The sequence below is a fragment of the Melanerpes formicivorus genome, unplaced genomic scaffold (assembly GCF_026170545.1).
Source record: "Melanerpes formicivorus ecotype bairdi unplaced genomic scaffold, bMelFor1.0.p_v2 SCAF_96, whole genome shotgun sequence".
In the NCBI taxonomy this organism is placed as follows: Eukaryota; Metazoa; Chordata; class Aves; order Piciformes; family Picidae; genus Melanerpes; species Melanerpes formicivorus.
In genome coordinates, this window is record NW_027142448.1 from 1,487,017 (window position 1) to 1,509,697 (window position 22,681).

General features: G+C 50.5%; 1 protein-coding gene across 3 annotated transcripts in view; it reads left to right on the top strand.

Moving 5' to 3' along the window:
* Positions 1-8,369: 8,369 nt before the first annotated feature.
* The window catches only part of TULP3 (TUB like protein 3), a 35,270-nt gene continuing 20,958 nt past the window's right edge, over positions 8,370-22,681 (top strand). The window contains exons 1-3 of one of the 3 annotated variants that reach the window (XM_068166077.1): positions 8,370-8,460; positions 16,418-16,469; positions 18,608-18,770. In XM_068166077.1, the coding sequence (XP_068022178.1) occupies positions 8,447-8,460; positions 16,418-16,469; positions 18,608-18,770 (229 nt within the window). In that variant the 5' untranslated portion in view covers positions 8,370-8,446. Of the gene's footprint in view, positions 8,461-8,800; positions 8,897-16,417; positions 16,470-18,607; positions 18,771-22,681 lie in introns of those variants that run through there. The other 2 variants (XM_068166076.1, XM_068166078.1) reach the window with 2 other exon arrangements.

A 22,681-nucleotide genomic window follows, 5' to 3' on the forward strand; every position in this document is an offset into this window, starting at 1 on the left:
ATTTCACAAGCTACATGAAGCTTCAAACACAACTGGTGGTGAGTCCTGTGTCCAGTTCTGGGCCCCTCAGTTTAAGAAGGACATTGAGAGACTTGAAGGTGTCCAGAGAAGGGCAACAAGACTGGGGAGAGGCCTTGAGCACAGCCCTGTGAGGAGAGGCTGAGGGAGCTGGGGTTGCTTAGCCTGGAGAAGAGGAGGCTCAGGGGTGGCCTCATTACTCTCTACAACTACCTGAAGGGAGGTTGTAGCCAGGTGGGGGTTGGTCTCTTCTCCCAGGCAAGCAGCACCAGAACAAGAGGACACAGTCTCAAGCTATGCCAGGAGAGGTTCAGGCTGGATGTCAGGGGAAGTTTAGGCTGGAGGTGAGGAGAAAGTTCTTCCCAGAGAGAGCTGTTAGCCTTTGGAATGTGCTGCCCAGGGAGATGGTGGAGTCCCCATCCCTGGGGGTGTTCAAAAAGGGATTGGAAATGGCACTTGAAGCCATGGTCTAGTAGTCATGAAGTGTTGGGTGACAGGTTGGACTTGATGACCTTTGAGGTCTTTTCTAACCTTACTGATGCTCTGAGAAGTGTGTGTGCACTGTGGATGCCATCCTGCTGCACAAATGTGTTACAGGGTCTGAGGTTTCCAAATAAATTTGTCTTCAAGACCTTTCATTTGCCTTTTACAGATTTGAGACCCCTTTAGCATCTCCTTGGGGTGCTTTCCACTTTCCCTAGCAAGCATCATGAGGTTTCAAAGTGGGTTTGCCGTATCTGTTGATGCCTCCAAAGAAGAAACGCATCCCCAAGGTGCCGAAGGCAGAGCTGGTATTCCTTGAGAGGCCACGAGAGGGACCCGTCCGCTGCTACGAGGCTGCTCTACCCTCAGCTAAGAATCCAAGACGTATTCCTACAAAACCTGTAGATCACAACACCTCGGCTGACTGGGTTGGTACAGATTATCCTTTCCCCTTGTGTGCCACAGCAACTGGCTTCGAGTTTTCTCCTGTATGTCTCCGCAGAAAGCATCTGTTCTGGATACCGAATTAGTAGTGCAGACCTGAATTCACTGTAGCTGCTTAAAACATAAGTGCTGTTGAGTTGCTGCACATTCTCTCTACAATCACTGAGGTCTTGGTTACTTGAATACATAAAACTTTTTGCATGTGGTATGTACTGGCCAAGCTGTCAGCCCCTGGCTTGGACAGCAGCACTCTGAGCTGGGTTAGGAACTGGCTGGAGGCTGAGCCCAGAGAGTGGTGGTGAATGGTGCCACAGCCAGCTGGCAGCCAGGCACCAGTGGTGTGCCCCAGGGATCAGTGCTGGGCCCCAGCCTCTTTAACATCTTCATTGATGATCTGGATGAGGGGATTGAGTCAGTCATCAGCAAGTTTGCAGATGACACCAAGCTGGGGGCAGGAGTTGATCTGCTGGAGGGTAGAGAGGCTCTGCAGAGGGACCTGGACAGGCTGGACAGATGGGCAGAGTCCAAGGGCAGGAGATTGAACACATCCAAGTGCCAGGTTCTGCACATTGGCCACAACAACCCCAGGCAGAGCTACAGGCTGGGGTCAGAGTGGCTGAGAGCAGCCAGGCAGAGAGGGACCTGGGGGTGCTGGTCTATGGTAGGCTGAACATGAGCCTGCAGTGTGCCCAGGCAGCCAAGAGGGCCAATGGCATCCTGGCCTGCATCAGGAAGAGTGTGGCCAGCAGGAGCAGGGAGGTCATTCTGCCCCTGTACACTGCACTGGTTAGGCCACACCTTGAGTCCTGTGTCCAGTTCTGGGCTCCTCAGTTTAGGAAGGAGGTTGACTTGCTGGAAGGTGTCCAGAGAAGGGCAACAAAGCTGGGGAGGGGTTTGGAACACAGCCCTGTGAGGAGAGGCTGAGGGAGCTGGGGTTGCTTAGCCTGGAGAAGAGGAGACTCAGGGGTGACCTTATTGCTGTCTACAACTACCTGAAGGGAGGTTGTAGCCAGGTGGGGGTTGGTCTCTTCTCCCAGGCATCCAGCACCAGAACAAGAGGACACAGTCTCAGGCTGCACCAGGGGAGGTTCAGGTTGGATATTAGGAAGAAGTTCTACACAGAGAGAGTGATTGCCCATTGGGATGTGCTGCCTGGGGAGGTGGTGGAGTCACCATCACTGGAGGTGTTCAGGAGGAGACTTGATGGGGTGCTTGGTGCCATGGGTTAGCTGTTTGGGTGGCTTGGATTGGTTGATGGGTTGGATGTGATGATCTTGAAGGTCTCTTCCAACCTGGTTTGGTTTATTCTATTTTATTTTTTTTTATTCTGAGTATGGCTGTTTGTCTTTTGAAAAACTAGTTCTTACAAGGCAAACTTTCCTATGGCAGCTGAAAACTGCACACACAATAAACATTAGCTGGAGGGGGTTTTATTTGGTTGCTGCTTGAAATAACTTCTGGACCCCAAATGTTGCATTTTGAGGTGTTAGGCATTTTGTTTAAACCTGTCACTGCCAAATTTAGAGAGGATTTGCTTTCACTTTGGGATTATTTGTGTTAACCTGCCCTCTCTTCTGTGTGTTTTGAATAGCTTCTCTCTGTATCACGCCACATCTGATGGGCTCTGGACTGAAAAATATTCCAGGGACTGTTGCAGCATTCTAAGATTCCCCCCCCTCCTCTTTGCTGCAGACTGTTCCTATACAACAGTAGTTTCATAGTTTCATTCAGGGTTGGAATGGACCACAAGGATCATCTAGTTCCACCCCCCCTGCCATGGGCAGGGACACCCCACACTACATCAGCCTGGCCACAGCCTCATCCAGCCTGGCCTTAAACACCTCCAGGGACAGGGCCCCAACCACCTCTCTGGACAACCCATTCCAGGGCTTCACCACTCTCATGGGGAAGAACTTCCTCCTCACCTCCAGCCTCTATCTCCCCACCTCCAGCTTCACTCCATTCCCCCTAGTCCTATCACTCCCTGAGATCCTGAGCAGTCCCTCCCCAGCCTTCCTGGAGCCCCCTTCAGATCCTGGAAGGCCACAATGAGGTCACCTGGGAGCCTTCTCTTCTCCAGACTGAACAGCCCCAACTCCTTCAGTCTGTCCTCACAGGAGAGGTGCTCCAGCCCTCTGCTCCTCCTCCTGGCCCTTCTCTGGACACCTTCCAGCACCTCCACATCCCTCTTGGAATAGGGGCTCCAGAACTGGAGGCAGGACTCCAGGTGGGGTCTCCCCAGAGCTGAGCAGAGGGGAGAATCACCTCCCTTGCCCTGCTGGCCACACTTCTCCTGATGCAGCCCAGGATCTGATTGGCTTTCTGGGCTGCAAGTGCACACTGAGAGCTCCTGCTGAGCTTCTCCTCCCCCAGCACCCCCAAGTCTCTCTCCTCAGGGCTGCTTTCCAGCCAGTCCCTGCCCAGCCTGCATTTGTGCCTGGGATTGCCTCCACCCAGCTGCAGGACCCTGACCTTGGTCTTGTTGAACCTCCTGAGGTTGGCTTGTGCCCACCTCTCCAGCCTGTCCAGGTCCCTCTGGATGGATCCCTTCCCTCCAGCTGTCTGCTGCACCACACAGCTTGGTGTCATCAGCAAACCTGCTGAGGGTGCACTCAGTGCCACTGTCCATGGCACCCACAGAGATGTTGAACAAGCCTGGTCCCAGGACTGATCCCTGAGGGACTCTGCTTGTCCCTGGCCTCCCCTGGGACATGGAGCCATTGACAGCCACTCTTTGGGTGCAGCCATCAAGCCAGTTCCTTATCCATCTAGTGGTCACCCATCACACCCATGTGTCACCAGCCTGGAGACCAGGATGTGGTGTGGGACAGTGTGGAAGGCTTTGCTCAGCTCCAGGTAAATGACATCAGCTGCTCTCCCCTCAGCTATTGATGTTGTCACCTGCTCATAGAAGGCCACCAGGTTGTTCAGGCAGGATTTGCCCTTGGTGAAGCCATGCTGACTGCTCCCAATCACCTCTTCACTATTCTTTTGAGCGAGTAGTGCCTCCAGGAGGATCTGCTCCATGATCTTTCCGGGCACAGAGGTGAGACTGCCTGGCCTGGAGTTCCCTGGTTCCTCCTTCTTACCCTTTTTGCAGATGGGGGCAATGTTTCCCCTGTTCCAGTCTGTGGGGACTGCCCCAGACTGCCAGGACTTTTGAAATATAATAGGGAGGGGTTCAGCAACCTCCTCTGCCAGTTCTCTCAGTACCCCTGGGTGTATCCCGTGGGGTCCCATGGACTTGAACACTTTCAGGTTCTTCAGGTGATCACCAACCTGATCTGCACTTACAATGGGCAGTTCTTCCTCCCCGTCCCTGCTATTGTCTTCCATAACATCAGGAGTGTGGCTGGAGGCCCTTGCAGTGAAGACTGCGGTAAAGAAGTTATTGAGTACCTCAGCCTTTTCCTCATCACATGTGACCATGTCACCAGTTTCCTTTCTGAGGGGGCCCACACCTTCCCTAGGCTTCTTCTTCCCATTAATACACCTGTAGAAGTTCTTAGTGTTCCCTTGAATTGAATCTAGCCAGGGAGATTAAAACTCTGTAATCATCACCTAGGGGAGTTCTGCTTAAGGATTATTGCTGCTTGATGCTCTGCTCTTCCCAAGGCAGGCTCACTAAGTGTGGCTTCAAACCTGCATGAGCCATTCCTTTGTTTCTGGTGACCTGGAGTTATTTTTGTGCTGCCTTAACCTTGAAGCACAAGATGTTTGATTTTTTTCCCATCTTCAATGATTGTTTTATACACTTGAGGCAATTAGCTCTATGGCTTTTGAAACACTAAGTGAAATAGCTGCTGTGAATAAGCGTTCTTTTTGTCTGGAAGAGGTGGAAATAACCACACTGGTATTTCTCTCTTTAATTTCAAACATACAAAGGTTCTGAAATTTATTTGAAGTCATCATTACTGAAACTGTTGGGTATTATTCCATTGAACATCCTGGGAGGTTTGTAACTTGTTTCAGTGGCAACTGATTTTTGGCTGCCCTCTTCTTACTGGCTGCTAGGTTCCTGCATTGGTGAAGTCTACCATACATGTTGCCTAAAATTGCATTAAGAGGAGTGTGACCAGCAAGTTGAGGGAGGTTCTTTTTCCCCTCTGTCCTGCTGAGGCCTCATCTGGAGTATTGTGCTCAGTCCTAGGCTCCCAAGTTCAAGAAAAACTGTGAACTACTGGAGAGAGTCCAAGGGAGAGCCACAAAGATGGAGAGGGCTGGAGCATCTCTCTGATAAGGAGAGGCTGAGACTGGGGCTGTTCAGCCTGGAAAAGAGCAGACTGAGAGGGGACTTGATCAATATCTAAAGGGCAGGTGTCAAGAGGGTGAGGTTGGGTCAAAGGACAACAAGCACAAACTACAACACAGGAAATTCCACCTATGTATAAGGAAAAAACTTCTTTCATTTGAGGGTGCTGGAGCACTGAAAAGGCTGCCCAGAGAGGTTAAGTCTCCTGGACTCCACTTTCTTCCCACTCTCCTGGACTGGAGGCTTTCAAAGCCTGCCAGAATGTGCTCCTGTTCAACCTGATCTAGGCAAACCTGCTTCATCAGGGGTGTTGGACTAAATGATCTTTGGAGGTCCCTACCAGTCACAGTATCACAGTATAACTTAGGTTGGAAAGGACCTCGAGGATCATTGAGTCCAACCTATCAACACAGACCTCATGACTAGACCATGGCACCAAGTGCCACATCCAATCCCCTCTTGAACACCTCCAGGGATGGGGACTCCACCACCTCCCTGGGCAGCACATTCCAATGACGAACGAATTGCTCGGTGAAGAACTTTCTCCTCACCTTGAGTCTAAACCTCCCCTGGCACAGCTTGAGACTGTGTCCTCTTGTTCTGGTGCTGCTTGCCTGGGAGAAGAGACCAACCCCTTCCTGGCTACAACCTCCCTTCAGGTAGTTGTAGAGGGCAATGAGGTCTCCCCTGAGCCTCCTCCTTTCCAGGCTAAGCAACCCCAGCTCCCTCAGCCTCTCCTCACAGGGCTGTGCTCAAGGCCTCTCCCCAGCCTTGTTGCCCTTCTCTGGACACCTTCAAGTCTCTCAATGTCCTTCTTAAACTCAGGGGCCCAGAACTGGACACAGGACTCAAGGTGTGGCCTAACCAGTGCAGAGTACAGGGCACAATGACTTCCCTGCTCCTGCTGGCCTAATTCCTAATTCCTAATGCAGGCCAGGATGCCATTGGCCCTCCTGGCCACCTGGGCACACTGCTGGCTCATGTTTAGGCAGCTGTCAATCAGCACCCCCAGGTCCCTCTCTGTTTGGCAGCTCTCAGCCACTCTGACCCCAGCCTGTAGCTCTGCATGGGGTTGCTGTGGCCAAAGTGCAGCCCCTGGCACTTGGACTTGTTGAATGCCATCCTGTTGGACTCTGCCCATCTGTCCAGTCGGTCGAGGTCCCTCTGCAGAGCCCTTCTGTCCTCTAACTGACCAATATCTGCTCCCAGCTTGGTGTCATCTGCAAACTTGCTGACGACTGACTCAACCCCCTCATCTGTAATTCTGTGCAAGCCAGGGACTTGTATCCTCAAATTTGGTCAGTGGTTCACCTGTGCTCATTTCTCTTTTCCTGCATGAAGGCTTTGCATTCAAACAGTTCAGCTGTGCAGCAGACCACTTGGGGGTTTTGGAGGGATTATATAGTAACTTAGAAATGCTGAAAGGGATCTGCAGCTAACATAGCTGGAACCCAGTTTAGTGTGCTCTAGGGAAAAACAAATGGCATGAAACAGAGAGCCTGACTCTTGATGCTCAGGTAAAGGATACTGTAGTAAAAGGTTTGACAGGTTTTGAGTAAGAGTTCAGAGTCTTTCAGGGAAATACATAGAAATAAATAAGCTTTGACCATCTTCCATAGAAAACCAATTTTAGAAGTGGCTTTTGGGTGACCTGTTACTTCAGAATACAGAGGTTGTAGCAAAGATGTTTTCAGGAAGTACGTTGGAGCTAAGTGGACATCCTTCAAACGATTTTGTATTGCTCTCAGTTCAACCTCTATCTGTTTGGGGGTACTGAGGATGTAGTTCACTGAGACATATAAAGAAACAGGATCCAGCTCTGAAATGTCTCAAATGTGTAAGAGTTAAAGAAGAATCCAACAGTTGTCTACTCCTATAGAAGTCAAATGTTTAGGTCTTTGTAATTTGCCAGAGGAGCTCACTTGCCTCCCAGTCACTCTTTAGAGAACAGGATACTGAAGCTCAGAGGTGACTCCTGCTTAGTAGCCTGGTTAACAACAGATGTGCTTTGCCATGGACCAGATTACCCACATTGGGAGAAAAATGGGATAGGTGTGGGGGATGAAGTTTCCATGGCTGATCTGTGCTTGGTACCTCAAGTTTTCAACGCTGAAAGATACAAAGTAGATATGGGTCTATATCCTCCAATAACCAGAATAAACAAAGCTCTCCTGGAGTTAGAGGCATTCAAAGTCAGTCACCCATCCCAGCAGCCAGATACTCCTGCAGAGCTGCGAGCTTGAAGCCCTTCTACTCATTAAATCAATTAAGCTGTCAAAGAAGAAAACAGGTACAGCTTGAGTGGGATTTCAGTGCCAGCAGGAAGCCCTCGCACCATTGTCTCACTTTCATCTGACTGGGAAGAAAGACAGAGGATCTGGAAGTAGCCTGGATGGGATGCTTGGTGCTGTGGTTTAGTTGATCAGATGGTGTTGGGTGATAGGTTGGACTTGATGATCTCAAAGGTCTTTTTCAACCTGTTTTAGTCTATTCTAGAATCAGAATTCCTTCATCTGGAGAAAATAGTTTGTATTTTTCTTTCCTTTCAGGTCTGCCCCCAGTTTGAAACAACCAAGTCAGTGGTGTTGAAAGGCCACCAGAAGCAGCACTGTGGTCCTCACAAAACCCAGTCTAAGAATTCCAGCCACAGTTTACTTCACGCAGGAGGAGCTCATCAAAAAACTACAGCCTGCAAATTTCTGCCTTTAACTTTTGAGGCTCCAGAAGGATTTGCAGTCCCCCTGTCAAATTATCCAAATTGCTCAAGGAAGGACAAACACTGCTCCGACAGCCAAGCCAACAAAGGGACAGCAACAACAGCCAGCATCCAGGTGCACAGTCAGGAGACCACTGGAGAAATACTTTTGTTACCTGCTCCCCAGCCTGTGGAGCTGGAAGTCCTTAGTCCAGCAGGTACAGCGACTCCAGAGGTGCCTTCCATAAGGAACCAGCAATGCAGCAGCACTCTGCCAAAGCAAAGCAGCCAGGTCTGGCATCCAGAGAAGGAGCTGACGTTTGGTGTTGAGCCCCGCGGGAGAGGGGAGGCGGCAGCAGTGCTGGTTACAGACACTCCTGAGCGCGAGTATGGGGTAAGGGTGACGTGGAGGCAGCGACCTCATCTGATGAGATACCTGCAGGAGAGAGGGAGGCTGAGCGCTGCCGATGTGCTGGTGAAAGCAAGCCTCGAGCTCTCGAGGAGGCAGGCTAACCTCTGACGTCGTGGGAGCAGTAGTTTTATTCTGTTCAAAGATGCATCCAAATAGGTAATGTTACTTTGGAGGACGGAGAGGAGATTGTTTAAGCTATAAACCCTGAAACAGCTGGCTGGTGCTCCTCAGAAACACTGCAGAGGCGTGCCGGGGTGTTTCTTTGGGTACGTGGGGCTGGGTTTCCCTGGGGAATAGGCGGCTCTGCAAGGAGCTTTCTGTCGGTGACTTCTCACACGGTCTGCTAGCGCCGGGCGCCCGCAGGCAAGCGCGGGAAGGCAGCGGGGCTGGCCTGTGGCGGGGCCGGCTGTGCGCATGGTCGGGGCTGGGCCCGCCCCGCCGAGGCGCCCTGGCCAATGGGCGGGCAGCCTGCCTCGCCTCCGGCCCGTGTCGCCGCGCTTCGGCAGCGAGTTCCGTTGCCAAGGGGAGCGGCGGCGCCGGACTGGGTGGCGATGGAGCGCTCGAGGGGCAGGGGTGTCCCGGCCAGCTGCAGGTGAGCAGGGCCCGGGGCAGACGGGGCTCCGCTGTGTTTGTGGGGCTGCCTCCGGCCCGGTCCCGCATCTCGGTGAGGGTGGCCCGGTGCGGCGTTCTCCATCGGGTTGCCACCTTCGGGCCGACGGGCGCGGTTTCGGGTAGGCGGTGTCTGGAGCTGAAAGTGCGGGCTGGGGCTGCCCGGCGCAGCTCTGCTTTGCATCGTCCATCAGGGGCAGCGGCCGGTGCCGGGCTGGAGCGGCGGCGGCGAGGCCTGGGCGGGCAGAGGGGCTGCGCTGCCCCTGCGCTGGCCCCGCGGGCGGTAACGAGTACCCGCGGGCTGGGGGCTGCGCTCCCCCGTGCGCTGGCCCCGCGGGCGCTAACGAGTACCCGCGGGCTGGGGGCTGCGCTGCCCCTGCGCGGGCGCTAACGAGTACCCGCGGGCTGGGGGCTGCGCTGCCCCTGCGCTGGCCCTGCAGGCGCTAACGAGTACCCGCGGGCTGGGGGCTGCGACCGCGGCAGGAGCTCAGCAGCTGGCTGAAACCTCTCTGACTCTATGTTCAACGGTATACGTAGTGCATCCTCAAAACACTTGCGTGTCAAATGGGTTGTGTGCGGTCTCGGTCTGTGCTGCTGGTTTCTAGGTGTTGCTGCAAATCGGGTTTGCAGCCTTACCCTGCTCTTCTGATCCTAATGAATTTCGGTGTACGTGGAAGCATGTTCCACATGCCCGTGCAAGAAAAAGAGAAGAATAAGTGAAGCGAAGTGATATAATGGGAAAGACAACCGAACTTTGGAGAAGAAATGTTGGAGAGAGGTTGTGCACGGGGCACTTGGAATCATAGAATTGTTTCGGCTGGAAAAGACCCTTAAGATAATCAGGTCCAATCGTTATCTAACTCTGCCTGCTCTGTTGCTAAACCATGTCCCTCAGCACCACATCTGCACCTTTGAAACACCTCCAGGGGTGAGGATTCAACCACCTCCCTGGGGAGCTTATTCCAGTGTTTGAGAGCCCTAACTTGGTTAGCTCAAACCTGCAGCTATCTTAAGTTAAATGCAGGGATATGGGCAGGCAGCAAAATCTGACAGAAGTGGTGTGATTACAAAAGCCACTGGGGAAAAATGACAATTGTGTGCTGGTGTCTGAATGGAGAAGGGAAAAGCAACTAAAGAAACAAACCTGAACTTCCACTAATTGAATTATAGTGAACGCAACAGAAATGTTGATGCAGGCTGAGCTGTGTCACTGAGGTGTGGCCTTGTGTGGCTGACTTGCAGCAGACCTGGTTCACTTTGGAAAAATCTCCTGGTAGTTAATTTAATTACAGAGGAAAGGATATCCAGGCTCTGCAACACAAACTTCCATTCTTTTGCCTTGGGCAAAAGAGAAATTTGCTAATCCTCGCTCTTTGCCCAGAAATAATCAGAGCTGCAAGGAAAGCAGACGGGACTCTGCCCTTCTGTGGATTGGAAGTTGTATTGCAGATGAATTTTGCTCCTCAGCAGGTTCTCAGAGGCAGTACTGCAATTTTTGTTTGATAATCCATATTTTAAAAGATAAGGCTGGGTTGTCAAATTGTCTTTTCTACAGCTGCTGGGGGTTTTGTAGCTGTAGTTCACATGAGTGCATTTCCCAGGAAAGCTCTTTGGAGGTTTAAGAGCTAAGCCTCTCTCACACCAGGTATCTAGCTCCACATTTAGAATAGAATAGATCAGGTTGAAAGAGACCTTCAAAATCATCAAGTTCAACCTATCATCCAACACCACCTAATCAACTAACCCATGGCACTAAGCACCCCATCAAGTCTCCTCCTGAACACCTCCAGTGATGGTGACTCCACCACCTCCCTGGGCAGCCCATTCCAATAGGCAATCACTCTCTCTGTGTGGAACTTCTTCCTAACATCCAGCCTAAACCTCCCCTGTCACAGCTTGAGACTGTGTCTTCTTGTTCTGGTGCTGGCTGCCTGGGAGAAGAGACCAACCTCTGCCTGTCTACAACCTCCCTTCAGGTAGTTGTAGAGAGCAATGAGGTCTCCCCTGAGCCTCCTCTTCTCCAGGCTAAGCAACCCCAGCTCCCTCAGCCTCTCCTCACAGGGCTGTGTTCCAAGCTTTTACTTGCATTCCTACAACTAAAAACTCAAATCTCACCAACCAAGAGATGTGTCACAAGCCACATTCTTCTCATTGCCTGATTCTTAACTTTTGGGAGCACTGTAGAGACCTAACTGCTGCCACTACGTTAATCAAGTGCCCTGCAATGGGAAAAGGAGTTAGGTGAGCTTTGTTAGACTCCTGATACAAGCGGCCCTTGTAGAGCAAGAAATGGAATATAATGTATTGGGAGGTTTAGTGTGTGAGTTCCTGTAAAGGAGTTAGAGCAACAGAAACAACTGTAAACTTGGGAGATCTTGATTGAGTCCTTCTCTGGAGACTTTCAAAACCTGCCTGGATGTACCTCTCTGCAGACTGCCTTAGGTGATCCTGCTTTTGGCAGGGGGCTGGACTCAGTCTCTGGAGGTCCCTTCCAACCTCCAACATTGTGATTGCTAATGCCTGGGTTCACATTCCCATCAACACTGGAAGACTGTGTTTGTTAAAAGAAGGATTTATGTGCCAGACTAACAGAATACTGAGCTTGTTTGTAAGAAGGTGTGCTAAGCTCCAACTCCAGTCCACATTAAAATCAACTGAAGGTTTTGCTGGCAAATTGCAGAAGAGCTTTAGTTATCTGGGAAACTCACATGTCTGCAGGGCCATGCTTGCTTAGGAGTGAGAAAACTGAAGTATTTCTTGAGTCATGCAATTGTTTTGGTTGGAAAAGAACTTTAAGATCATAGAGTCCAACCATTTACTCAACACTGCCAGGTCACAACCCTATCCCTTAGCACCACATCTCTATGACTTCTCAACCCTCCAGGGGTGGCAGGTTCAATCATTGCTGTGGACAGCCTGGTCCAGGCCTTGACAAGGCTAGTGGGGGAAAAAGTTTTCCTAACATCCAATTTAAACTTCCACTGGCACAACTTGAGGCCCTTTCCACTTGCCCTGTCACTTGCTACTAGGGAGAAGAGCCCAATCCCTCAGCTCCCTCCAGCCTCCTTTCCAGGAGTTGTGTGGTGCAAGGTCTCCCCTCACCACCCTCCTCTTGTCCTGATTAAACAACATCAGTTCCCTCAGGTGCTCCTCATAAGTTCTCTAGACCCTTCACCCAGCTTCCTTGCCCTTTCTGGCTTTTCTTGGTTCCTCTGCCTCTTGCCTTTCCCTCACAGCTGCAAACTGCCCATTCCTTGCAAAATTAGACCATAATAAAGGCAGCCTTTTATTTGCCTCCATAGGCTCATTCAGAAGTAATTATTGCTAAGTGCTTAAAACATCACTGTTTGTGGGTTTTGCTATAATATAGATTCATGGACACCAAAAAGTTGCAATCTAAACAAGAGTGTTAACTCTGCTATTCTGCAGTTGTAAACCATGTTACTGAATAATAATAATGCATGTTCTGAAAGGCATGGCTGGAGAATCACAAGCCACAGAACTGCTTTGGCTGGGAAACACCTTGAAGATCCAGCTGTTACTAACTCTATGTCTGGTGCTCTTTAAACACCTTCAGGGGTGGGGATTCAATCATCACCACAACCCCATGCAGAGCTACAGGCTGGGGTCAGAGTGGCTGAGAGCTGCCAAACAGAGAGGGACCTGGGGGTGCTGATTGACAGCTGCCTAAACAGGAGCCAGCAGTGTGCCCAGGTGGCCAAGAAGGCCAATGGCATCCTGGCCTGCATCAGGAACAGTGTGGCCAGCAGGAGCAGGGAAGTCATTGTGCCCTGTACTCTGCACTGGTTAGGCCACACCTTGAGTCCTGTGTCCAGTTCTGGGCCCCTCAGTTTAAGAAGGACATTGAGAGACTTGAAGGTGTCCAGAGAAGGGCAACAAGGCTGGGGAGAGGCCTTGAGCACAGCCCTGTGAGGAGAGGCTGAGGGAGCTGGGGTTGCTTAGCCTGGAGAAGAGGAGGCTCAGGGGAGACCTCATTGTTGTCTGCAACTCCCTGAAGGGAGGCTGTAGCTGGGTGGGAGTTGCTCTCTTCTCCCAGGCAACCAGCACCAGAACAAGAGGACACAGTCTCAAGCTGCACCAGGGGAAGTTTAAGCTGGAGGTGAGGAGAAAGTTCTTCCCAGAGAGAGTCATTTGCCATTGGAATGTGCTGCCCAGGGAGGTGGTGGAGTCCCCATCCCTGGAGGTGTTCAGGAGGGGATTGGATGTGGCACTTGGTGCCATGGTCTAGTCATGAGGTCTGTGGTGACAGGTTGGACTTGATGATCTTTGAGGTCTCTTCCAACCTTGGTGATTCTGTGATCTCCTTGGGCAGCCTATTTGAGTGTTTGGGAACCCTTTCAGCGAAGAAGTTTCTTCTATTACGAAACCTAGACCTCCCCTAGTGCAACTTGAGGACATTTCTTCTCTTCCTACCAGTTGTTACTAGGTAGAGCAGACAGACCCCCCACCTCCCACTTCACTCCAACCTCCTTTCAGGGAACTGTAGAGTGAGAAGTTCTCACTTCAGCCTCCTCTTCTCCATGCTTCTTCCTCACAAGACCTGTTCTCCAGACCAGTTTTATTGTCTTTCTCTGGACATGCTTCAGCACTTCAATGTCTTTCTTGTAATGAGGGCTCCAAAACTGAACCTAGTACTGCAGCTGTGACCTCACCACTTCTGGGAGCAGGGGGACAATCACTTAAGTGATCCCACTGGTCACATTATTCCTCATCAGCCCAGGATGCTGTTGGCCACCTTGGATGCCTGGGCATGCATCTCACGTTCAGCTGGCTGTCCATCAACACCCCCAGGTCTTTAGCTGCTGGGCAGTTTTCCAGCCACTCTTCCCCAAGCCTGGGACGTTGCATGGGTTGTTAGTGTGCCATTTTTGCACAAAAGAAACTAAGCTGTGTAAAGACAAAGCCTTAGTTGCAGATATGAAAATCTGTTAACTTGAACTCATGAGTTTGCTCCTCATTGTGGTTTGGTATTCTGCAATTGGCTGTCATGCAGCTTTAGTGGATTCTTGAGCTGATGTAGCAGAGGACTTAGTGGGTCAGGTCTTAGTCTGCTCTGCTTTAGCCTCTGGGAAAAGGAAGATGATGATAGGGCTGCTTGAATATGTTCCTGGTTTGAATTGTGTTGCTGTAGCTATGGAAATGCTGCTCACTTTCTCTGGATATTTAATTGATCTTTAATTGTTAAGAGGACAGAAGGGCTCTGCAGAGGAATCTCAACCGACTGGACAGATGGGCAGAGTCCAACAGGATGGCATTCAACAAGTCCAAGTGCCAGGGGCTGCACTTTGGCCACAGCAACCCCATGCAGAGCTACAGGCTGGGGTCAGAGTGGCTGAGAGCTGCCAAACAGAGAGGGACCTGGGGGTGCTGATTGACAGCCACCTGAACATGAGCCAGCAGTGTTCCTGGGTGGCCAAGAAGGCCAATGGCATCCTGGCCTGCATTAGGAACAGTGTGGCCAGCAGGAGCAGGGAGGTCATTGTGCCCTGTGCTCTGCACTGATTAGGCCACACCTTGAGTCCCGTGTCCAGTTCTGGGCCCCTCAGTTTAAGAAGGACATTGAGAGACTTGAAGGTGTCCAGAGAAGGGCAACAAGGCTGGGGAGAGGCCTTGAGCACAGCCCTGTGAGGAGAGGCTGAGGGAGCTGGGGTTGCTTAGCCTGGAGAAGAGGAGGCTCAGGGGTGACCTCATTGCCCTCTACAACTACCTGAAGGGAGGTTGTAGCCAGGAGGGAGTTGGTCTCTTCTCCCAGGCAACCAGCACCAGAACGAGAGGACACAGTCTCAGGCTGCACCAGAGGAAGTTTAGGCTGGAGGTGAGGAGAAAGTTCCTCACAGAGAGAGTTGTTAGCCATTGGAATGTGCTGCCCAGGGAGGTGGTGGAGTCCCCATCCCTGGAGGTGTTCAAGAGGGGATTGGATGTGGCACTTGGTGCCATGGTCTAGTCATGAGGTCTGTGGTGACAGGTTGGACTCGATAACCCTCGAGATCTCTTCCAACCTTGGTGATACTGTCATCTTACTGCACATAAACCCTTCACACAGAACAGCACAGTGAAAGGTAGAAGCTTTGCCTGGGTCTGCCCAAGGAGCAATTGGATGTTACTGGCCTCTGTTGCCCGCCCATGGGAAGGAGGGTTCTGTTTCAAGCCTGCGGCACTGTAGGCACATTACTTGCATTCCTTAGTGGTGAGCTGTGCTAGTGACTGCCTCAGCCTTTTCCTGTAAAAAGGCTGGAGTAGCACCAGCAGTGCTGTGGTGTGCAAAAAAATCCCTGTTATAAGTGTTGTGTCTGTGAGGGGAGCTTTGTTTTGTCTAGTGATGTTGTGCTTTCATGATGACCAAGCACTGGAAGGAAGCTTGCAGGAGGAGTAAATAAAACCGGTGTAAGTTTGCTGGGGGGTTGGAATCTTTACATATTAGAACCATGTTTGAGTCTCAGCAAAGTGGCTGGAGGTGCAGCATTGGGTAATCTGTGTTAGGGTCCTGTTCCAACAGTTTCAGGCTTGTCTTTGACATCCTATAACTTTATTCCAGTCTGGCTAGGAAACAATTTTAAAATACAAAGTCAATATTTTTCATTGAGGTTTTCTGCAAGGCAGGGATTTAATAGTTACAGCATTTTGCTGTCTTCCAGGTGAAAGAGAAAACCTGGAAACTTACTTCCAGACATGGTAGTATCACAGTATCACCAAGGTTGGAAGAGACCTCAAAGATCATCAAGTCCAACCTGTCACCACAGACCTCATGACTAGATCATGGCACCAAGTGCCACATCCAATCCCCTCTTGAACACCTCCAGGGATGGGGACTCCACCTCCTCCCTGGGCAGCACATTCCAATGGCTAACAACTCTCTCTGGGAAGAACTTTCTCCTCACCTCCAGCCTAAACTTCCTCTGGCACAGCTTGAGACTGTGTCCTCTTGTTCTGGTGCTGCTTGCCTGGGAGAAGAGACCAACCCCCACCTGGCTACAACCTCCCTTCAGGAAGTTGTAGACAGCAATGAGGTCTCCCCTGCTTAGCCTCTTCTCCAGGCTAAGCAACCCCAGCTCCCTCATCCTCTCCTCACAGGGCTGTGCTCAAGGCCTCTCCCCAGCCTTGTTGCCCTTCTCTGCACACCTTCAAGTCTCTCAATGTCCTTCTTAAACTGAGGGGCCCAGAACTGGACACAGGACTCAAGGTGTGGCCTGACCAGTGCATGACCTTGTTCATCAGCAATGAAGGCTTTCTTGTGTACAAGAATGTTTTTGGCATAGTTTACTAAGATGATCAAACTCTAGTGTGCTCCTGTTTATGACAGAATATGAAACATGGTTTGGGTTTTTTAATGCCTTGTAACTTGGTCTTGTCATGGCATAAAAGTCATGGCTTACCAGCTGTTTTCAAGTCTTTCCAGTGAAGCTGTAGTCTGTGGATGTCCTGTGCTCTTGCCATGCCAACAAGCTACCTAGCAATAATTGATTTGTTTCCTTTCCTTTCCCAGTGCCTTTGAGGATGAATGCCTGAAACTGCGACAGCTGAAACTAGAGAATCAGGTAAAGGATTATGCTCAAGCTGGTTAAAAAACCCAAGAACCACCAAACATGAGCCATCTGGAGATGGGGCAAGTGGAGGCAGAGTGCTAAAAATGCTTGGTCTGAAAAATACAACCAGCCTCAGTGCTAACATTTTTCTTTAAAGCTAAGACCCCTCCCACCTGGCCTACTGAGGCAGAACTCTACCAAGTAATCACTAGTATGGTGCTGCACCTTCAGGGGTGGACTGGTTGGAATCCTCCTGTATATCATCATCACAGTATCACCAAGGTTGGGAGAGACCTCAAGGATCATCGAGTCCAACCTGTCACCACAGACCTCATGGCACCAAGTGCCACATCCAATCCCCTCTTGAACAGCTCCAGGGATGGGGACTCCACCACCTCCATGGGCAGCACATTCCAGTGGCCAATGACTCTCTCTGTGAAGAACTTTCTCCTCACCTCGAGTCTAAACCTCCCCTGGCACAGCTTGAGACTGTGTCCTCTTGTTCTGGTGCTGCTTGCCTGGAAGAAGAGACCAAATCTTCCTGTTCATTGCAGTCATGGAAAGAATACTAAACTCATTAGTCTTAGTAGTCTGCTGTGTTATATTCATCTAACACATCTGACTTCTGTGATCATTGGAACTGGAGTTGCTGGTTTGCCCACCAATCATCCTTTAATCATCCTGTATCCTAATCTTATGCTTTTCTGTGCTGAAAGAAAATGATTCTGACCTGGAGTTCACAAAATCCTGAACAGACCATAATAATCTGCATCTGCTATTTATTGAATGGTTTATGTACTGGGTGCTGCACATTGGCCACAGCAACCCCAGGCAGTGCTACAGGCTGGAGTCAGAGTGGCTGAGAGCAGCCAGGCAGAGAGGGACCTGGGGGTGCTGGTTGATGGCAGGCTGAACATGAGCCTGCAGTGTGCCCAGGCAGCCAAGAAGGCCAATGGCATCCTGGCCTGCATCAGGAACAGTGTGGCCAGCAGGAGCAGGGAGGTCATTGTGCCCCTGTACACTGCACTGGTTAGGCCACACCTTGAGTCCTGTGTCCAGTTCTGGGCCCCACAGTTTAGGAAGGAGGTTGAGTTGCTGGAAGGTGTCCAGAGAAGGGCAACGAAGTTGGTGAGGGGTCTGGAGCACAGCCCTGTGAGGAGAGGCTGAGGGAGCTGGGGTTGCTTAGCTTGGAGAAGAGGAGGCTCAGGGGTGACCTTATTGCTCTCTCCAACTCCCTGAAGAGAGGTTGTAGCCAGGTGGGGGTTGGGCTCTTCTCCCAGGCAGGCAACCAGCACCAGAACAAGAGGACACAGTCTCAGGCTGTGCCAGGGGAGGTTTAGGCAGGAGGTTAGGAAGAAGTTCTATACAGAGAGAGTGATTGCCCATTGGAATGTGCTGCCTGGGGAGGTGGTGGAGTCACCATCATTGGAGGTATTCAGGAGGAGACTTGATGGGGTGCTTGGTGCCATGGGTTTAGCTGATTGGATAGTGTTGGATGATAGGTTGGACATGATGATCTTGAAGGTCTCTTCCAACCTGGTCTATTCTACTCTACTCCACTCCATTCTACTCCACTCCATTCTACTCCACTCCATTCTACTCCACTCCATTCTACTCCACTCCATTCTACTCCACTCCATTCTACTCCACTCCATTCTACTCCACTCCATTCTACTCCACTCCATTCTACTCCACTCCATTCTACTCCACTCTATTCTGGTATCCTTTTGATGAACTAAGTTATTTGTGGTAATACATTAATTTTTACTGTGACACAGAGCTGGAGACAAAGACTAGTTAGACAAAACCAAACAAAAAACCAGTTTCCTTTTTTTCTACTTCATTTTAGGGGAGTAAGTCTTGAGAATACATAGTACTGAAGGTAAGGCTGTTCTGCCACCTTATGTAGAGAACATGAACTGCTGCAGTCTGTGCTGTCAGTGGACTTGAGGAATTTTTCCACCTCGAGTCAATGCAGTAGGGAGAAGCCTTCATAAAGCAAATCATATTGCTGTCAAATTGTGTTGCTTGGGTTGTCATAAAGTTACTGCAAGAGGATCTGCAGCGGTAAGGGATATGTTTCAGTACAAACCAGTGTTCTATTCTCTTCTTCTATTCTCATTTTATGGGGTTTTGTCTTTATTTCCCAGAGAGCTCTCCTAGAGAAGAAGCAGAGGAAGAAACGTCTCGATCCCTTGATGGTACAGCCAAACACAGAGGCAAAGCTGCGTAGGGCAAAGCCCAAAGGGTGTGAGGAACAGACTCCCTTAGTAGAAACTCCTATCCCTTTCCAAAGCAATGTGATTTTACATGGTAAGTATCATCCCCATCTCACCAATGTTCTCCAAATGCCAGTGTGTGCATTTTGTGTCATGGGTGGGCATATGTGTTGATGTGAGAGTGGTCAGCTGATAAACAGGGTTGATTACACAGCTCTCTATGCACAGGAGTAGAATTGTGGTGTGGTATGGTATGGTATAGAATAGAATAGAATAAAACAGGTTGGAAGAGACCTTCAAGATCATCGTGTCCAACCTATCATCCAACACCACCCAAACAACTAACCCATGGCACCAAGCACCCCATCAAGTCTCCTCCTGAACACCTCCAATGATGGTGACTCCACCACCTCCCCGGGCAGCACATTCCAATGGGCAATCACTCTCTCTGTGTAGAACTTCCTCCTGACCTCCAGCCTGAACTTCCCCTGGCGCAGCCTGAGACTGTGTCCTCTTGTTCTGGTGCTGGGTGCCTGGGAGAAGAGACCAACCTCTGCCTGTTTACAACCTCCCTTCAGGTAGTTGTAGAGAGCAATAAGGTCACCCCTGAGTCTCCTCTTCTCCAGGCTAAGCAACCCCAGCTCCCTCAACCTCTCCTCACAGGGCTGTGTTCCAAACCCTTCACCAACTTTGTTGCCCTTCTCTGGACACCTTCCAGCAACTCAACCTCCTTCCTAAACTGAGGAGCCCAGAACTGGACACAGGACTCAAGGTGTGGCCTAACCAGTGCAGTGTACAGGGGCAGAATGACCTCCCTGCTCCTGCTGGCCACGCTGTTCCTGATGCAGGCCAGGATGCCATTGGCCCTCTTGGCTGCCTGGGCACACTGCAGGCTCATGTTCAGCCTGCCATCGACCAGCACCCCCAGGTCCCTCTCTGCCTGGCTGCTCTCAGCCACTCTGACCCCAGCCTGTAGCACTGCCTGGGGTTGTTGTGGCCAATGTGCAGCACCTGGCACCTGGATGTGTTCAATCTCCTACCCTTGGCCTCTGCCCATCTGTCCAGCCTGTCCAGGTCCCTCTGCAGAGCCTCTCTACCCTCCAGCAGATCAACTCCTGCCCCCAGCTTGGTGTCATCAGCAAATTTATGGTATGGTATGGTATGGTATTGTTGAGCTATAGTGAGCTGTGAAAAAACTCACCTCGACTTTTGTGACAGCTGGGAATCTTCACCACATGCCTTTGAGTAACCTCTCCCTTGTCCTGGGCTAACAGCAATTGTAGAGATGGGTCAGGAACTTCTGTAAAGGTAAAGAGATACAAATCCAAACCAAGAATCTTCTGAAGCTGTGGGATGACAAATGTAAACAGTCCTATAGTGACTGCCTGTGCTTCTCTTCATGTTATCATGGTGTCACTCCAGCTCAAGATTGAGTGATACAGTAGATAAGAAGAAAACAAAAGTCTTTTTAATACTGAATTTGGTTCTTGCTAGTTTTTACCTCCTCTCTTGTTTTCTGTGGGCTTCAGTGTCACAAGTGAAACTGTAGTGGTCCAGAAAGTCAGAAGCATGGAATTATATCAGAGCCAAAGGTAGTAACTTGATGGGCTCAAACATTGCAGTAAAATAGCGTCCATTCTGTTAGGAGTGAAGAGAAATCCATTAGTGAGAGTGCCTTGAGACCTGCATGTCACAGTGAGGAAAACAGCAGCAATGGAACCCTTAGATTCCAGGGAAAATGTCAGGAAGTAGTTTGAGAGCCAGGATCCCATTGGCATGTCAAGAAAGGCACAGGAAACACCCCGAGGCTTGGGGATGCATTCTCTTGCAGGATGTTAGAATGCCACCATTGCATTAGTATGGAATTGTCCTGGGTTCATTTTCACAAGAAGCTGGGAGAGGCCACAGCTGGGGTAGCTGGAAGGAACCAGCAGATGGGGCACTGGGTACTGTACTGAAGTCATGGCCTTTGTGTAAGGGGCAGCCGGCTTGAGAAGGGCAAGACATCACAGTATCACAGTGTAACCAAGGTTGGAAAGGACCTCGAGGGCCATCGAGTCCAACCTATCAACACAGACCTCATGACTAGACCATGGCACCAAGTGCCACATCCAATCCCCTCTTGAACATCTCCAGGGATGGGGACTCCACCACCTCCCTGGGCAGCACATTCCAATGGCAAATGACTCTCTCTGGGAAGAACTTTCTCCTCACCTCCAGCCTTAACTTCCCCTGGCACAGCTTGAGATTGTGTCCTCTTGTTCTGGTGCTGCTTGCCTGGGAGAAGAGACCAACCCCTTCCTGGCTACAACCTCCCTTCAGGTAGTAGTAAAGAGCAAGGAGGTCACCCCTGAGCCTCCTCTTCTCCAGGCTAAGCAACCCCAGCTCCCTCAGCCTCTCCTCACAGGGCTGTGCTCAAGGCCTCTCCCCAGCCTTGTTGCCCTTCTCTGGACACCTTCAAGTCTCTCAATGTCCTTCTTAAACTGAGGGGCCCAGAACTGGACACAGGACTCAAGGTGTGGCCTAACCAATGCAGAGCACAGGGCACAATGACCTCCCTGCTCCTGCTGGCCACACTATTCCTAATGCAGGCCAGGATGCCATTGGCCTTCTTGGCCACCTGGGCACACTGCTGGCTCATGTTTAGGCAGCTGTCAATCAGCACCCCCAGGTCCCTCTCTGTTTGGCAGCTCTCAGCCACTCTGACCCCAGCCTGTAGCTCTCCATGGGGTTGTTGTGGCCAAAATGCAGCCCCTGGCACTTGGACTTGTTGAATGCCATCCTGTTGGCCTCTGCCCATCTGTCCAGTCGGTCGAGGTCCCTCTGCAGAGCCCTTCTGCCCTCTAACTGACCAACATCTGCTCCCAGCTTGGTGTCATCTGCAAACTTGCTGATGACTGACTCAATCCCCTCACCCAGATCATCAATGAAGATGTTAAAGAGGATGGGGCCCAGCACTGATCCCTGGGATTGAGATTGGAAGGAGCAGCTGTTGCTGGGGACAGGGGCAGCAGCATTTGGGTGCTGAGCAGTAGCACTGAACATCACTCATTTTATCTATTATTTCATTAGTATTATTGCTGTTTTCTTTGCTCTTTGTATTGTTGTATTAAATGTCCTTAGCTGAACCCACAGGGTTTTTCTCTTTCCTATCCCACAGGGGAAGGGGCAGTGGGGGTGTGAGCAAGTGGCTGCATGGTGCTTAGCTGCTGGCTAGTGTTAGACCACAACAGGAATTAAAAGTATAGAGAGAAATTTTGAACCCCCACACCAAGCAGTGTTGCCTGGATTGAAGAGGATGTTTTGAAGTGTGTTACCCCCTGTCTTTTTAGTCTGTTTCTTGTCCTCCAGATGTCTTTCAAGATCACAGGTTAGGGAGGAGAGTGGTGATGTGGATGGTACCATTTGTGTGTTTGTTAAAAGCTGCTTTTTAAGCCAAAAAGCAAGTGAGAGAAAAGATAGATAACACTTCCAAATTAGGACACTTGAGTAGTAGCAAAACTGTGAGAAAGAAAATGAAAACTAACTGCATCCTCTCTAGCTTCCATACTTCTGAAGCTTCCTCAGTCCAGGCAAACCCTGCTCCAAAGTGTTAAGAGCAGAAAACCTGAGAAATGTGGTGACTAGATAAAGCAGTACAGTTTGCAGGAGGAGAAGAGGGAAAGCAAGAAATCCAAAGCTGCATGTACCCTTGCATGCTGTGTGCGACACAAAAGTGTGTGTGTCAGTGGTATGCCAGACTCTGACAGGGAGACCTCTCCACCAGTTGTGATGTGCAGTGGAAATTTCATTTCTGCTGAAAATATACAGGGCATCTGTTTAGGCTTTCTTCTGCCTGTGGCTGTAGGTATTTCTATCACAGTGATTTGTGATGTGCACTGTGGAGCACTCACTCACTGGCAGGAGCACTCACTTACTTACCAGGAATGTGCAGGAAAAGAAAATGGAGTAGTTGCCAAGGGGGCCAATGGCATCCTGGCTTGTATCAGGAACAGTGTGGCCAGC